Below are 18221 nucleotides of genomic sequence, written 5' to 3'. Positions count from 1 at the left end.
TCCCTTACCATCCATCCACCTTCTAAGCCTCTCCTGCTCCCTCCTCTCCTTTTCATCAGTCTTTTTATTTTCCACAGTCTACAGTGTTTTTGATTCATTTTTATCTCTCCCATTTTCATTTATCACATAGGAGATTTTTTTTTCAGCTCTTTAAATGTAATTTTCTGGCAATTACAGGCGCCATTTATGAAATGAGTTTTTATTATATCTGCTCATGTGTACGTTCAGTGTGGAAATTCATATGTGGCATACATACATACAATAACAAGACTTTTTACCCTTGAGATTCTGTCAGCAAAATTAAACAAATGTACATAGATGCAATAACTGGTTTGTGGGTTTCTGTGCATGTCAGTGCATCTGTCTACATGCATGCATCATTATTTTAGTGACAGTGACATTACCAGGGGACCAGTGTCGACACACAATGCAGAACAAGCTTAGCACCCCCTTGGGCTTAAACAAATGACTCATTCTCTCTCCACATCTAAATGCGCAATAGAAATCCACAAAAGTCTGTTGCTGCCTTTTATTTCAGCACTATCAACAAAAAATACATACCAACACGACAACCCGAAAAAAGAGAGCAAAACAAAAAGGAAACTCAAACAGAAACAGCGTTGAAAATCAACCAAAATTGAAGAAACGCAGAGGAATAAAAAAAACAGGAGGACACAGAAGCGAGCATCTATTCAGATTACTGTGAAAAGAACAAGGTGAACACGGATGTATCAGCCAGAGTGATGTGGAACACAATACAAATATAAGATGATAGGGAGAAGACAAATAGAAGGCCGGAAGTTATGACTAACAAAACTTACAAGACAAGACAATTAATGAGGAGACTTTTACCTGCATTAGTATTTCCTCTGTTGCCCAAAGCAGTAGGGTTAAACCTGTTTCCTGTGTTAAACTCCTCTTTAGCAACCTTTCATGTAAAATATCAAACCTTTCAATATCACTCTGAGGAGAGCACAGTTGCACACCCTGTATAATTCTATACAAACACTTAACCATTCTCTTTGAACTTTGCAGCTCCACTCATTATACCTCCTTTGAAGAGTGAATGTTGGAGCAATGCTACATTTTGATTTTGCAGTTATTAAATGTAACACAGCAGCAAATTACATCTAAACCTCTGTGTTGCTGGTTAATAATACATAGACTAAGAGCAGCAGCCAGCAGAATAAACAGTCAAGCAAAAAGGAAGATAAAGGTAGCCGATGAGCGAGACGCTTGAGTATAACAAGTTCATCCCGCTGCACACGTCAATAGACAAATATTTTTGCGGATGAGGCAGAAAAGCTCGTGTGGAATTGTGGGACCAGCTGAATTGCCTTTTTGAGTAGAAGGAGATAATGTCACTGGATGATTCCTCCTCAATGCTCTTGCCCCTTCGTGTATAGTAGTATCCTAAACACCGGCACTGCACTCGCTATCTGAAGGATATTAAAAGAACCAAGTGTTCCAGAGCCAGCAGGGGAAAGAAGAGATGATTCTGCCAAGGCCTTACAGAACCCGAAGAAAACTGCTGCTCTTGACATAGGGGTCTGCCTTCTCTACAGGAATGGCCCTCACATTAATGGAGACCATAGGAGTAAGCGGCTTTTTCAAAGGGAAGAAGCAGATGGAGGCAAGAAAAAAGAGAAGGAAAGAGAGAAGAAAGGGAAGAAGATAAAGACAGATGGGGAGAAAGGGAAATTCGCAGATTCAGTAAAAGGCGAATCCTGAAGGGATATCCGAGGCATTTCAAGCAATCTATACAATACATTTTACAAGTTTTCAGGAATAGAAAACCACTATTTGACTCTACTCAATACTCAGACCTCAGCTGACACTGTGGTCCTTGCCTGGAGACCAAAATGCCCCAGAAATGTGTGAAACAGCCAAAAGCGGGTTGTAGATCATTAAACAGAGATTTTGCAAAGAACTTGCACCTTGACATGAAGGAGGTGAGAATATGACTGATGCTGAAACTACTTGCTTTCCTTTGAACTCCTACCTTTAAATTCAAGTGAATCAACTGAATCCAGCAATGGTTTGAGGTCTAGACCAGAGCGGGCCTTTGAGTGCAAAACACTGCGCACTGTCTCACTTGGTGGTGTTTTCTGAGTAGTATGAATCTCTGCAGAGTATTCTGGCCTGGATCTGAGAAACTGTAGCAGGCAGCAGAAGCCTTGGTGAAAGTTGCTCATTAACATAAAACCCAGGCCTTATGTTGCCCAGGGATCTGCATTTCGCTCACGAGACCAAACAAAAGGAGAATTCACACACTAAGAGCAAACCACGGAGTCACGTAAAGCCTGCTCACTGCCTGCAGCTCTCTGTTTTCTTCACCCTTTCTACAAACCTCTCGCCCCTACTTTGCATATCTGGTGTTGGTTCTGCTGTACTCTTCCCATGCGGGTTACATATATCAAACACTGGCAAACGCACTTGATTTGGTGCACCAGCAGTATTAATGAAGATAATGAGTGACATGTGAAGGACTGGGAAGCATTCCTGTTATTTGTCTCAAAAGATTTTTTTGTGCCAAGTGTCCCCATAGGATGAAAACAGTCACATGGCTTCAAGTCATCTTTGCTCCCTCATTTTATCGTGCTCCATTAGACTTCTGATTTTTTATTTACCACATGAACAATGAAGAAGGTGTAAGCAGCTGCTGGACAGTTCTTCCTTTTTCAATGGAACCCAGGAGGGAGGAGGGTGGCTACAGCAGGGGGCTCCACAAAACCAGTCTTTAAATGGAAGTCAAAGTCCTCAGGTTTTGCAAAAATATCTGATATTTCTCAGGCCGTTTTCTTGGGGACATTTCTTCCTTCCCAAAAGGGAAATAACAATAAAGAAGGTGACCCCTGTGGAGATGCCTCACCATGACAACATTTCAACATGTGACAACATGTGGTAAATTAAATTATGGAGGCTGTCAGTAATGCACAGCTTTTCAACAGGCCCTTTTTACTCTCCCTCCCCACAGCAACCTTTCCAAAATTAGCCCCCTCGAAACCGGCTGCTGGATTGAAATGGTGATAGCGGGGTCAGCATGAAAGGCAGGCTGAGGGCTTAACTGCAGCTGAGTGATTGGGCAATTGTGAGAAGTAAGAGAGGAAAACTAATTACTGCGGTCTTTAAGGAAAACCGTGGGTAAAGTGGACACTCCCATTGCTGGGGGTAAGGCGTTCATGTGGGAAGGCTTTGGTTCAGTCGCTAATAACAACATAACAACCCCCATTAAGCCATTATGCCGGGGTGAGGATCACTGCTTTAATCTTCTGTGCTGGGTGAAAAAAAAAAAAAAAAAAAAAAGAAATCACACAATAACCAATCACCTACCTCCCATGCATGGCAACATCTCAAGCTAAATGCTGCAATTTCTATTTAAAGGCCTTAGTCATGATTGTATTTTTATCCACTGTGATTTGCTCATTATTAGAATATGACGCTTTTCCTATTCTCTCTTTCCAGGTTCCCTCGCATTAGCATTAATGAACTAGACAACAGTACAGTACTTGTTTTGTCACATTACTTCACTGCAAATGTAATGTGAGCTGGAGCTTGTTCACCCAATAAGTTATTTTTGTTGCTTTGGAGGCGTAACATTAATTCAATCAAACTGGCTGCTTTTCAACAAAACGTGCTGCCTGATGGAATCTTTGTTCCTTGTTAATGGTCATATTGGTCATATCGACAACGTTTTACCCCTTGGCAAAAGCTCCATAAGTTCTAAACAATTTGTTATAAATGTAATGTAATGACAAAATTCAAAATACAGTTGCAGAAGCCATCTGCGTCATGTGCTTATGTGGATATGTGAGTCTTACTGGCCTGCTGGCTAGCTGTCTATCTCCTCTTATTGAGCTTCTCAACTCTGAAAATGCAAATTTTTGTTTCATCAACAATTTTAATAAAAATGCCAATATTAGAAATCTACATTGTTGATTGAGTTTTGTTCCCCTGACTGGCTGTTGTGACTGTTCCAGCATGTTGCATTGTGGGACACAGTATGTGAGGTACACTGGTTTGCATCCTACAAATTCTGCTTTTGTTTGAATGCCTCAAAAACCAGTGCATACTGCAAGAATAGTAGCTGGTTTAAGAATCCATTACATTATAGTAATACACAATACAAGTATGGTGCTATATGTGAGAGCAGAAGGTTAGGAGTTATAACCATGGTAACAGTTCTATAAAATATCACACACAGATTGGTCTTAACTCCTCCACAATCAGGTAATTCAAAAAGGAAGAGCTCGCTGTAGGAGCTCCAAGGCAAGGAAAAAAATATTGAATAACAAAGCAGGCTCCAGGAGAAGAGAGAAGACAATGGAAACAGTAATCGATTTACTGTCTTTACAGAGCAGGCAGCTGACTGTTGTTTAAAAGACAGCCTATAAGTTTGAATAAAAATGGAAAACAAACTTTTTTTTGCTTTGGGCATTGCCTGTATCAGTAATCTGATCTTAATTTCACAGTTGACTTGGAGCAGGGGCAAGAGGGAAAGCATGCATAGTGTCACCTCCTCTCAGAAACAGGGGTTTGTTTAGTGCCCTCTCACATCTGGCCTCACAATCTGGTGATATCAGCCACTGCATCTGTAAATCAGTGCTACCGCTGCTACTGAATACACATACAGCCACCCAAAGCAACTCTATTTCACAGATATGCCACTAGTTTGATTATAACTTACCAATGCAACCCACTGAGATGGCAATAAAATGAAGGAACGCCATTTGTTCCCACCATCTTTCTAACTAGCAGACAAAAAAGTATAAATATAAAGCTATGCCACAAGAGAGTTCAGGTATAAATGTGCTTCGATGGACAAAAAGTGTTTGATTTGCTGCAAAAGGAAAGGCTAGACTACTAATAAGATGAGGAGTTAAATGTTGAAGGTCATGTGATATTGAAAGCCAATGCAGTGTAGCATCCCGCGCGCATCCACTAGCATCCACTCCATTACAACATTAGCAACTAATGTTTTGACATTTGTCTTCATTATTATCAATGAACAGAGGCGATTGAGCCACCAGCATGCTCCATTACCTTCCTTCATTGCACAGTTGCACAGTTGAAATCACACATTAGGGTGGATCCAACATGAAATGACAAGTTACGGGGGCTAAGGACGCAGCCGCTGATTATTTAGGTGTCGATGGGTGAGAGGGCTGGGTGAAGGGATGGTGGGGTGGAGCTGAGGCAGGAATGGGAGTTAGGGAATTGGTCGAGAACTGTATTGGCATTAAAGTCTTGGGAGCATGGGGGCGCAGAGCAGCACGGCACACCTTAAGAAGAGAAGCTCATTTCAATCGGTATAATTAGCCTGTGGTAATGAAATAAGTCAGAGGCACTGCCACCTTCACTTAAGAGAAAATCGATCTGCGTTTGAGGGAGTTTATTAAAGCTTAGGAATAATGGGGAGAAAGGATAGAAGGGGTGGAGGAGTGGAGGAGATGGGGGGGTTGAGTCGACATTAACAGCTAATCAGATAAGAAGAGGTGGTAGCGTTGGGGTAGAAGCTTGACAAGAAGCAGAACACAGATCAGTTGGAGTTTGTCAAAGCAGATGTGTCTGAGGTCTCTGCTATTTCACAGCGAGAAGCCAGGGGATGCTAGAGCTATGTGAGACCTACAGCCTGAATTAAGATGACATCACTCTGTGTGAGAATAAAGCCAATCAAAACCTGGTGTAGCTGAGGATCCTGACTCATAGACAGCCACTGGACATCTTCAGTGTGGTTTCAAGGATCCCGATGGAGGTTTGGCCATGGCCATGAGCTGGCAAACAACTTGAGCTTGGTACAAGCAGGGTTTGGTGAGATAATCACTGATGGACATCTCTCCTCAGGTGCCCCAAACGCATGCTGGTTGCTGGGGGTGCTGCTTGCTCATTTATCCAGCCGTCTGGCCAGCTCACCTGGAGTGATGGGGGAGACGTCAGGAAGGCAGGCTGCTATTTCACGGCCTGTTAAGCGCTAATGCCGCAACATGCCCTGCGCTCCAATTTTAGGGAACAGGGAGCATTACCGCCCAACTCAAGGTTCTGTCCGTCTGGACTGTGGACTTAGAGGGTAGTAAAGGGGGTGGGGGGGCAGTTAGGAGAAAAAGAGATGGGAGTAGTGCAGGACAATGAAAAATCAAGTGAAAGAATTAAAAGACTAAGCAATGAAAGACACAGAGAGACACGTAAAAAGTGTAAAAGGTCGAGACAGCGAGAGGGAGGGAGAAAAAGAGTAGAGCCTTGGTTTACACGGGCTGCTGAGCCAGCACTGCGGAGCAGACAGGACAGCAGCAGCACACGCTGACATCTACTCCTGCCACGCTAGGCTGCCTCTTGCAGGCCCCAGAAGGCCCCTCACTCCCGGACTTAAAGCCTCTCCCCCGCTGGAGCCACTGAACATCACTAGCCTGAACCACCCACAACACTTGTCCTCTCTGTGCACTAAACCTGGCCCGTGTAATAACCATAGGACCTCTATTAAGCACTGGATGGCTGGGGAATCAGAGCAGCTACAGGCCAGCATGAGTGATGTAAAGACTCTCCTGTAAAACAAGGGAGGTTATGTTCAAGTTATGTCAACTCTTTGTGTTCTGCCTTGTGAAGGTATGATATGAATTATGTATTTAAATGGATCTTTCTTTTTCTCTTTCTAAACAGAGTAGTATGCAGAAATAGATAGCTCTTTATCCTCTCCTGAGGTCTCATACTTTCACTAAGCAGAAGGCAAGGGCCAAGTCATTTGTATGTGCTTACAGTAAACGTGACTGTGCAAGATGGGTCATGGATCCCATCACAGGCTTGTTACAGCGGTGATGGATCACCTGTGTCAGTCTTGACGGGTGAGGTGTTTAAAGGACATGACTCAGGTCTTCCAAGGCTGCAAGATCTGAATATGTGCACAAAAAACACACAACACAGACAATGTGTGCACTGTATTTTTATGTACAGTATGGGAAATAGCAGTTATGATCTAATTTCTATGCATTTTTAAATGTTCCTTTGCAGCCCTGATTCAGTTTTTCCTGTGCTCTCTCTCTTTCCACTATGCTCACCTTCACACCTTGCACTGACTCTGCTGCTCACGCTGCAATTAGCTCTGGTAAATTAGACTGGTTACAACGTATACAAGCTCACAGAATAAAATCACAGGATGACAGTCACACTTTTTCCCAACAGCTCAAGGAAGAGCCCTCAGTCTTTATGTGTGTGACTCATGTTGCCTCAGTCCACCCTCGATCTTATGCTGTTGTATACTCTACGCTGTATACTACAGGTTTAGTAATTCGATAACTGCATCTCAGCCCCTGAATACTTAGAGCTACTGATGGATATAAGATACTGTAATAGTCACCAGTGCATTACTTAATGTTCATGTCAAAAGTCGACTAAGGTGTAAAGAAAAGCTCCTTCTTCAAACAGCCAAGGGTCGGATGATAAACAAATCTGCCCGCTTTCTATTTCCAGCATTGTTGCTTCTGTTTGTGACATGCGCACCTTTTGATGCCGTGGCGAGTCAACAGGACCAAACAGCATATACAACACAATGTGTAGCATAAAAAGTGCATCTTGAGTGCTGTCCTGGTTTCAAGACTCTTTTAGTCTTTTATTTCACGTGATTCCTCACTAAGAGCCAGTTTCTTCAGCTCTGGCTCGCCAGGAAATATCTTTTCTTTGTGTTATTCTTATAAAGCTGGGACTTCTGGTCGCAGAGGTCTGGGTATTTTTATACATAACAGTATGTTTCTCATCGTCCATCGTGACAGCTACAAGACCACAGAAGAACACGTGCTATCTATCTGGACGAGAGAAGTAGTAAAGATGCAGTAGCTGTGATGTGCCAGTTGAGAGAGTGGCTCTGCTTTTCTGGAGCATTGACCAGCATTGATGCTGGAAAATAGGACAGTGGCATACAGTACAGTATTCTGTTGGGGGGAAGTGCTTCTGCATGTACTGAAGTGGGCCTAGATGATAAAGCAGACACAGAAGTAGTGCCGATATGCGGACATTTTCAACTGACATTTGTTGGCCCTTTTCTTGTAAATGTTCTGCTTTAGACAAATGTTTATTCAAAACGTATAAGCATAGCTTATAACTGGTTTGGGGGAATAGCTGGTTCTTGTAATAACGGTACAGGCAATGTTTACCAGAGAGGAGCCAACTAATACTCAGGAAATCAACATATGGGCAATAGTAGTTGAACCTGGATAGAGCTAAGTTGTAACTGCATCTTAATTTACTTCTGTCTTGCGTCCCAACAAACATTTCGGGCAATTGCCAATCAGATACAACAGACTAAATGTGTTTGCCAGTGGAAATGATTTGAGTAAGAAATGGTAGTCCTGCTCCTTTTTCAGGAAACCAGAAAAAAGGGGTTGAATCACTTCTGAATCCCAGTCCGTACAGATTTCCTTGTATTCAATGGGGAAGGGCTAAGATCGAGTTTACACACTGAACATTGCTGTACATAATCCCGATTCACATGTTAATATAACTGTATCAATTCAAGTTGACTGACTAAACCTTCTGTAAAGCCAGGACTGTCAGAAACAGGAGAAATATGTAACAGTCCAAAAGGATGAATGTGCGTAGTCCCACCAGGTTATCAGGCCTCTGCAGGACTTGAGATGACACTGAGCTGGCTAGGCGAAGGAAGAGGCCATTTTCTTGGAGTGACAAATATCTGGAGGAGTACAAACAGAGAGCAGAGCCCCTGTTGGGAGAATGCCTGAGCTTTGTCTTTGTCACACTGTGTGACATAGACTCACAGCACCACTCCCTGAGGCGCCCGGTTATGTGTACATGTGCGTGAATTGTGTGCAGGTGTTTGTGTGGGTGCATGTGTGCACAAATTCACCCACCCTCACATCTCTGCTCTATCTCAACTCCTGTGCTTGTGGCATCTGTTCTTGTGGCACAATAACAGTGCTGGACCCAAACTTCAGTACAATTGAGAGCAAAGGAAGTGAAGGAGTTTGGGGCTGAGACTTGCCTGTTCTCATATATGGGCCTGCTGATAAATCAGCGGGGGTGCCAACATTGCATTGCCAACACCTCAGGTTGAGCAAGATTGAGCCTAGGTGAGCCAAGGACAGATACAACTGGGCCTTTTATGGCAGCGGCTGGTATGGGGAGTGACTTGGAGTGAGGTAAGGGAACGCTGGCTCCACAGCACTGCTTTGAGCCAGCAAGATTAATGTAGGCTCTCTGGAGCAAAGGCAACATCCAGAGCCTTAATAAGGTACAAACAATCGGTTCCACTCCACTGGCTTCCCAGGGAAAACTATTGTTGTGCCGCATTGTTTCTTGGTAAGGCTCCTTGGAGACACAGGCTGACTGCAGCATGTGACTGTCTCCATTACAGCCAGGGGAGAGCTCTATGTAGACCTGTGTTTGTCTGTGTCAGGGTGAAGGTTGGCTCTCACCCACCCCACACCCACCCCCACCCCGTCTCTTTCCCCATTCACTCCCTCTAAATCCAAACTCTTGTAAGCACACTCACCTCAACTCCCTGTACTTTCAGCTTCATGTGATCCTCCCGTGTGGTCTTCCCGTCTTTCCTCTTCTTCCAACAGTAGCCATCCTTTCTGTACTTCACCTTCTTCCTATTGTACAATATCATCGACCCATTCTGCGGCCTGGATCCGTGGAGACAGGACAGAGAGAGGGAGAGCAAAAGAGAGAAAGATGAAATGAGATGAGAAGAATTTTTAGGCAAAGCTACAGCACAGCTAAGGGACTCATTTTAGAGATGTACAAAGAGGCCCGACACGAGTCTGCGCCAGGCAGAAAATGCACCAGTGACTTAGATGACAAGACTTCTTTATGGTGTTTTTCAGCATTGGTATGCACAGTTTGACAATGAACAAAGCACCCTTCAGCATACATTTCTCGCAATGAGGAGTGTGTGTGCTCCGAGCAGCTGAAGTGACACTCCTCACGGAGTAAATTACATGAAGGCCAGTGTGTAAGGCAAGCAGAATGGGGGGTGGGGGTGGGTTCCATCCTTATCTCTCATTCATCCAACTTAAATGAGTTGTGGTGGTGGAAGTCCCTCGGGGTAAGAGAAGATCCTCCCTCACACTCCATTCATAATTCATTCTCCCTCCACCAGACCACAGCCTGTAGGCTCATAATGATATAATGTAACTATTTGATGATAATCTGCCTTTCCACTTCGATTTGTAATAGAGGCATTTGGCGCTCAGTGTTAAACATTAACAGAAAGTGCAGCATAAAACATTTATGACTTACTCAACAATTAGTGAGCAGTTGGACATAGTTTTGTGTGTGTGTATTTGTGTGTATTGTGAAGTGGCCACGTATCATGAGTATGAATCCATACATATGCCACACTGCACATCAGTTTCCCACACACTTTTGCACTCCTCCAACACACACACACACACACAGCTGCTATGATTTGGAGCTCTCCCAAATGAGAACAGGTTTGCCTGAGTGTTTGGTGCCTCACAGTGAATGAGTGGGAAAGCCGCCTGCCCAAGCTGCTGAGGAAGCAGTGTAACTGTTGAGGGGGGCTTAACCATCCAGTCAGCTGGTGAGCCTTGTTAGCCTTGTGCTCACTGCTCACATGCATGGACACAACACACACACACTCAGACACAAACATATAAAAAACAAGAAACATGAAAAACTAGAGGAACTCTCATCAAAGCAAAGAACAAAAGCCGGGCTGATTTGTGTCTTCTGTAACAATATTCAAAATGAGGAAACCCAACGGTTGTTTTGCGTTGTTTTGTTGTTTGTTGTAATTTTTTCTCACAAGGTCTATTTATAACGTTGCATGCATCATTTTGCAGGGCTGCCTATGGGGGCCAGGGCGCATGTTTATCTTGGTATCACTCATCAATCATTTTCCCGGCCGGATCTCAGGGGCCAGTGGAGAGGGAGGAGAAGGGGGAGGTGGGGTCCCTGCAGTCCCCCTCTGTGGCCCCTGACAGCACCTTCTAATGAGAGACGCCACTCACACACTGACGTGCTCACTCCTTTCTGATCTCCCTTTCTTTCCTTTCCTCCTCCCTTTTCCCTCGCTACAGCCTCTCTTCTTGCCGTCAGTCAACTCAAGATGTGCACTAGGGAATGTTTTTGTCTCCTCCCTCGCTCCAAATCTTCTTCTGCTTTCTCTCTCCCCCTCGTTTCATCTGTCTCAGGATCCCTCACCTCCACTATCCCACACCTCCCTCTCTCCTGCTGTCCTCTCCTCATTCACTGCCCTCTCTTGTTTCGTACTCAGCATACTTTGCAGAAAACAACTATTAAACAGACATTTTTATTGGTCAGTTTGAAAAGTGGAACTGCTCAATGGCTGTATGGGATATACAAGAAGTATAAATTGTGATCTGCTTTACAGCATCTGTAATGTCACCCATCTTGGAGGTGTGATCATAAACGGCACTCATGAACTGAGAACTTTGCAGATTGCTGAAATCTCAACATGTACTTGTACAGATTTGCATCCTAAATGTCACCTGAAGGACGCTCATTTGACATGCCAACATCAGCACTTGGTATCAATCAAACACCAGAATGGCCCTCTCTCTAAAGGCGTGATCCTATTATTTGTTTCAGTATCATTCTGGGTTTTGTCCTTCAAAAGATACAAGGAGTGTGTGCTTCTTAAAATGTAGCACTGCTTGAGACAAAAAGATGGGTGCAGATGAGATAAGGCAGAAAATCAAATGACACGGGGCTATCTGATCTCCTCCCGAGCACTGGAAATTGGGGTGAGGCTTCGGTGTCAGAGGCTCCACGCCGTATTTATCGGCTCTGCGCAAAAACTTATTCGCTCAGCTATTTTTGAGGGACTGTTAGGTGGATGCTATTTTCAATTCAAGGCACTTGGACCCAGAGGAGAGAGCCTAGGCACTCACTCTGGAGTAGGTCTGAGGCATAGGCCAGTCTAAAATGCACGCTTTGGCAATATAATGTCTCCTCTCCCTCCCGCTGTCTCTCTCTCTCTCCCTCCCTCCCACTCATCTCCTACCACTGTATACTTAGGCGCTTCAATTAATCTTATCAGAATTATACATATTTATACATGAGGGGAAAAAGCTAACTGCTCTGTTATCAAAGAAGCGTGACAGGAGGCCCTCTGTCTCAGATGCCTAAATGTGGCAGATTAATATGGAAATAAAGGCCTCTGACAAAGTGCACACAAGCTCCACAGCTGCCTCGCTCCTCTTTGGAGTTTGCAGCGATAATAAGCTTTACCCTCAGGGTGGTGTTAGGCCTTGTCCAGTCCTTTAGGAATCATTCATTTACCCAGGTAATGGCATTCGCTCAATCAGATTTGTTCATTTGAAAAAGTCGAGGGAGGGTGGGGGTTTTATGAGGTTGGTGACGTGTTCAGCATGGGTAACAAAGGCAAAGCAGGGGAGCCCTGGCCCGCAGGCAGGGAGAACACCCTGACAGGCTCAGCTTGACTGTCTAAAGGCCTATAGGCACTCCTACACCAAAATTAGCGTGAATGTGTGGGTTTTTAAATGCTAAAAATAGGTGATGGACACCTTTCTCATTGCAAGTAGATGAGTATGCCTTTCTGTTTTTTCTCTTGTTTGACACATTCAAGAATGCTCTGAAAAAAAAAAAAACAGGGAACAGTAGCAAGCAGCAGATCATATACCTTATCAGACTGCATCCAGAAGACTTTAAACTTTAAAAGGTCTGAATCAATAACATTCTAGATTAGACACATCATTTTCACATGGAGCTGATGATGGAAATAGTATGGAGTGAGACATCTCGCTTCTTCATCATTCAAACTTAGCACTGGCTGAACTATGTTCGAGGGCTGCTTGAGCAGAGACGGGTTAAAAGATGTGAACAAATCAGCAGCCATAACTTCAACACATGTTATAGCATCATGTCTGACAAGGGGGGAAAATTAGCATGTCGACCCAGGTGTTTTTGACCCAGGAGTAAATGTCTATTATACACATTCAAATTAATGACAAAAGCCAGATGTTAGTGGGTGTCGTGGGTTTTTTTTCCAATGTGAAAGAAATTAAAAAGAGAGACTGAGTAAGCTAAAATAGAAAAAGACAGAGAGAGACAAATCCTCCTCCTTCAACTGCAATGAGTGTGGAGAATCCAAAGCTCTGGTGAATCATCCTAAAATCCTAAAATGTGAAAACACAATGATGGAACTTTTTGGTTTTCTGACATTTATGCAGAACACAATGCATGTTGTGTAAGTACACACCTATTCTTGGCAACTTTAGCTATTTATAGAACAGTAAAAAAAACAGTAGATGTCCTCAGTATATTACTTATAATACATGAAATAAGCTATTATTGTATTACTGGACTCAAAACTACTCAACTATATCAAGTGTACTCAAGTGTAAGACAAGCATTCAGCATTTTAATTATTGGTACTCCAGCTTATAATAGTAAAAATTCTGTGCTGCCGGATGTATTCTTCTCAAAAGGGATATAGAGATTGAAATATTTTGGAGCCGGTGTAGCAGTAATAGCTGGGCTCTAGCCTCCCTCCCCCGTCTTCTCTCTACCCTATTCCCCGTGATGCCCTGGGTTTGATTAATACCATACATGCTGTTTTTCTCCCCAGCAAGCTCAACTTGCAGTGCAGCCAGGAGGAGAAGGGAGTATAGGAGAGTATAGGAGAGTATAGGAGAGTACAGGAGAGTATAGGAGAGTATAGGAGAGGAGAGGAGAGGAGAGGAGAGGAGAGGAGAGGAGAGGAGAGGAGAGGAGAGGAGAGGAGAAGAGAGGAGAGGAGAGGAGAGGAGAGGAGAGGAGAGGAGAGGCTTTGAAGATCGGACGGTGAGCTGGTTTGGGGCCTAAAGTGGCTACAGAGGGAGGCAACACCTGCTGTTCTCAATTACCCATCAGAGCCTTCAGCCATCACAGCCTTTACCCCACTGTGTCAACAGCCACACTCACACCTACTACTCATCCAAACACACACACACACACACACACACACACACACACACACACACACACACACACCTACATTTGGTGTCACACACACACACATTAAGTATAAATATGAGGTACAAATATGCCTCTGAGCACTCACACACATGCATCACACACATGCATCACACACATACACACTAAGTTTGTGGTAACCCTGTTGCTCCATCCAGGGAGAACATTAATAGCACAAAGAATGACAGAACATCAATAACACACTGATGCTGGTCATTACTGGTTCTGTCAATCACAGGTAAAACATAGGTCACATGTGTTAAAACACATGGGTGCGAGCAAACACACACACACATACACATCTGGAGCTGTCGACACTGAGCAGAGGTGTCTAAACGTGTAATGTAATTATACTCCAAGCAACGGCACTCTATTAGATGGCACATCATCTTTGAGCTGGTGTGAGCAGAAAGGTGCCGGCACTGCATCGGGAGCTCCTATCTGGACGCATCACGTGCAATTGATGACTCGCAGATAAGCCGCTCCCTTCAGCCCTGCCAAAGAATGCATCAGGAAGTGGGGCGTTCGCTAAAACTACTTTAAATGTAAATCTGCCACGGCCTCAGGATTGAGATTCATTGTCTGCGCTGCTCTGAACCCCTCCAACTCCCCCGCCAGTGTTCGTATGTCGAGACGCCGCAGGTCGCGTACCTCTTTGACTGCCAATGAGGCCTTGGCGCCTGGTCACTGTCATGCCCACAGTTTTTACTACTCTTGTCCTCAGCCCTAACCTATGAATGCTTAATTATGTATGATAATTAATGGAGTAAGGGGCATTGTGGTGGGTCAGTCAGCTGGAACAAGTTACGCAACATCTTTAAAATCATATCACATCACCCCTTTCTCTCCATATCATGTTGATCTTTATTTTCTCCTCTCTGAGCAGTCTGGTTAAACAGTCACGGTCATCTCTGAGAGAGAACGCGGTCACAGCAACTGAACCATAAATTTAAGTTTAAATATGATACCATGTATCTCAAAGGCTGTACAGATGGAGCAATGTTTGTTTACCCAATGTGTTCGACTAAATACAGCAATAATGATGAGAGGCTAGCTGGGCCCCTGGAGTTGTAATTCAGGATAGGGAGACAGATCGTGTGCCTCCCCTCATCCTCTCTATCTATACTGCCGGTGACTGCCACAGAACTCAGGCCTCAGCCCACTGCCCTCCAGCACAAAACAGATGTTCCCCACGCACTTATCTGAATGAAAAAATCACAGACAATTTACAAAGAATATAAATTACTGTTGTAGCTACACATCAATGTCTCTGTCCCTATAAGACCTTGTAAAGAGGATAAGGGTGAATTGGTGTGGGAGGGTGGGTGGATTGTTGGGAGACAACATAAGGCGGCGGATGGGAGCAGCAGGGGAGGAGGGTGGTGCTGCTCTTATCTGGTCCACAGCAGCCCGGCAGAATGAGAGAGAGGCTGGTGACTGGCGGTGATGCTGCGCTGATAGCACTAAGCCGGTTTCATGCACATTTCAGGGAGGCTGCCATCACTACTCAGACTTAAAGCTCTCAGCTGCCGCCAGTGGATGAAGTTGGGACGCTATTTACAAATAGCCATGTTGTTCACTAGTTACACTGCTCCATTCTCTGTGTCAACACATACACACATAGCAGTGAGGGCTAATGTGCAGCTTTGATGTACAGCTTAGGTGACACAGAATTTGAATTTCAGAGCTTGTAAGGTTTTGGCTGTGAAGACATTTCTTATTGACTTGAAATGCATACCGTCACCGTATGTGTGTGTGTGTATGTGTGTTAGTGCATAAAATATGTTTAACTGGTTTGAAATGATGATGACTTTCAACTGCTTGCTCAAAAGGCTTCCACATGATATTTGTGGTGAATGCTATTTTCAGCCTTTAGTCAGTATGCATATGCTTACTTGGAAATAGCAACTACAGAGACGATGATTCATACCTCACATCCTCTCCGCTAATCTTCACAAATCATCCGTGGTGTGTCTCAGTATGTTGTAAATAAAGGTGCCATCAGAATGAAGCCTCTCTGTAGCCCAGCTCCTGCTGACAGCTACATGCTGTGTGCATCGAGCATGTGTAGACTTAAGTCCTGTAGCACTGCCTTATTATGACAATTTGTAAAGAGGATGCTTTTGTACATTCAATAATGCATGGGCAGCAGGGAATTGCATACAGCTTTATTTTATGTCATGGGGTAAAGTTGCTGTTTTATCAGCTTACGTTCTCCCGTGGTAAGAAAATACTAATGCAATTAAATCCAAGTCCAACCAGACTGCAGCAAGAAAAGGTCAGGTTTTCATTATTAGTAACAACAACCTTGCTCTCTATTAAAACAAGAAGCAGGAGAATTCAGCCACCTAGTTAATGATGTGGCCATGCATTTTCAAGAGCCCAATTCAGAGCAGAGGATCAAAGATTTTTATCTCTTTTTTCTGGTGTCCTGTTGATGCTGCATTCAGCAAATACCAAGAACTTCTTTCATTGACAGGATTCAAGAGAACAAAATTTAAAAGCCAGCATGTAAAACTGAAGTGCAAGTACAGGTTAGAAGAAGACAATTATAAGAAAGAGGATCAAAACCTTGATTATAAAGCTGGACCACAAACGGTAAAACCTTGATCCTGCCTGCACTTGCAAAGGTTTATATGAATGTGCCAATTTTTTCTTTTCTTCCCCAACATGAAAGTACCACTACATGTATCAAGTAAAGATATTACCCTCAAATTCTTTAAAAATGTGGCACCATCCTACAAGATGACATGAGGACCTGAAAGTCCACCTGAAGTGAGGACGGTTGTCTGTCTCTCCGGAGACCAGGACAGGGACACGATTGGACAAGGACAGGCTCCCCTCCGCATCGTGCCTCATGCCAGACCGAGCTTATGGATCACCTGGACGTGGCCCTCCGTCTCTCTCCTTCAGAGCAGTCAGTGCCACCACAGTGCAACTGACCTTCCCCTATTGATCCTCCAGTGACAGAGCACAGCTAAGGCCAGCTATTGAACCACTTATGATTAATTCACAAATCCTGCTTTGTCCACAAAAAAGGTAAAAGAACAAAGCACAAGCACTAGGAACAAGTGAAAAGAAAGACAGATAAAGAGCAAGTGAGGTCAAAAAACACTCCACTTTCTGAAGTCATGAAGAACTTAAGAGTTAGAATTGGTGCTTACAAGCTGACCAAGTTAAAAAACACATCTGAGTCCCTTCTGTCACAGAAAAACATCAGCACAGTGATGGAGAGGACAGGGGTCGGGTTGAAAAGAGGGAGTGAGAAAAAAAAGAGTGGGAAAAGGGAGAGAGAGAGAGACAGGAAAACAGACAGAAAGAAAAGAAGAAGCTATTCTTCCTCTCCCGTCTCCTATTCCTTGGTCCTATTTTAGTCATGAGGATAGACCAGTGAGGGCGAGAGTTTGAAATTGAGCTGTAACTCTATCTGTGTGCTGGAGCGAATCAGAAAGTCTATCCCACCTTTCACCTGGGAATCACAGCTCTCTCTGTGCCCTGTCTGGTCACCATACCAACCACAGCCAGGAATCATGGGATTAATTGGAGCCCAGGGCTCAGCGGCAGCTCAGGCACAGATAGAGAGTGAGGGGGAGAAGGACGGACATCAGCCACGGTCAAGTGATGGTGGCCATGCAGATCAAATCGAATTTCAGGCATTGCAGAGCTGATATGGTCTCGAGGTAGCACTAAACATATTGGAGTCCCAGCCACCTCCGCAGTAATGCTTGGATTGGATTCCGGGATGAAGTTCACAGTATAGCGTTGGTTTTCGTCTCTGATCCCTGTGCGTGGTGTGGGGATTTTACACAAACACTGACACACTGTGATTCGCCTCCATAAACACAACCTGTGCCAGAATGTTGAGTGTACATAGTGTCAACAGAGGAGAGCCTTCTGTGTCTTTTATGGTCTTGTATGAGATAAAAGCAAAAGAAAATGACAGAAGTGGTATCTACAAAGTCATGTCTGCCATTAAATTTAGTGGTGAAACAGAAAAACTCAAGCGAATTTCCTATTGCATTGTTTGATTTATATTTTTAGTTCCTTTTTTTCAACATTTAACCAGCAGCTCAGCTGATTAATGAGCAATGTCCACAAGAAAGAAATAACATAAAGATAGTCAGAAGCTATTTGGTTGGAGCAATAGCATAAAAGGCTAAGGAGTGGTGTACTGTATGCCACAGTATGCCAGTATAATGGCATGTCTTTCCCACAACAGCTAAATCAAATTATATTACATGCTGATCACG

At 43.9% G+C, this 18221-nt stretch overlaps 1 protein-coding gene across 1 annotated transcript in view; it reads right to left on the bottom strand.

The window, feature by feature from the left end:
- LOC140999356 (calmodulin-binding transcription activator 1-like) overlaps window positions 1-18221 on the bottom strand; it is a 256093-nt gene that overhangs the window by 81984 nt on the left and 155888 nt on the right. Inside the window, exon 5 of the mRNA XM_073469709.1 lies at window positions 9497-9632. Coding sequence (XP_073325810.1) covers window positions 9497-9632 — 136 coding nt within the window. The remainder of the gene's footprint in view (window positions 1-9496; window positions 9633-18221) is intronic.

This window comes from Pagrus major, chromosome 7 (assembly GCF_040436345.1).
Source record: "Pagrus major chromosome 7, Pma_NU_1.0".
NCBI lineage: Eukaryota > Metazoa > Chordata > Actinopteri > Spariformes > Sparidae > Pagrus > Pagrus major.
The sequence above is the reverse complement of the archived record's forward strand: the minus strand, read 5'-3'. Positions and strand labels throughout refer to the sequence as shown.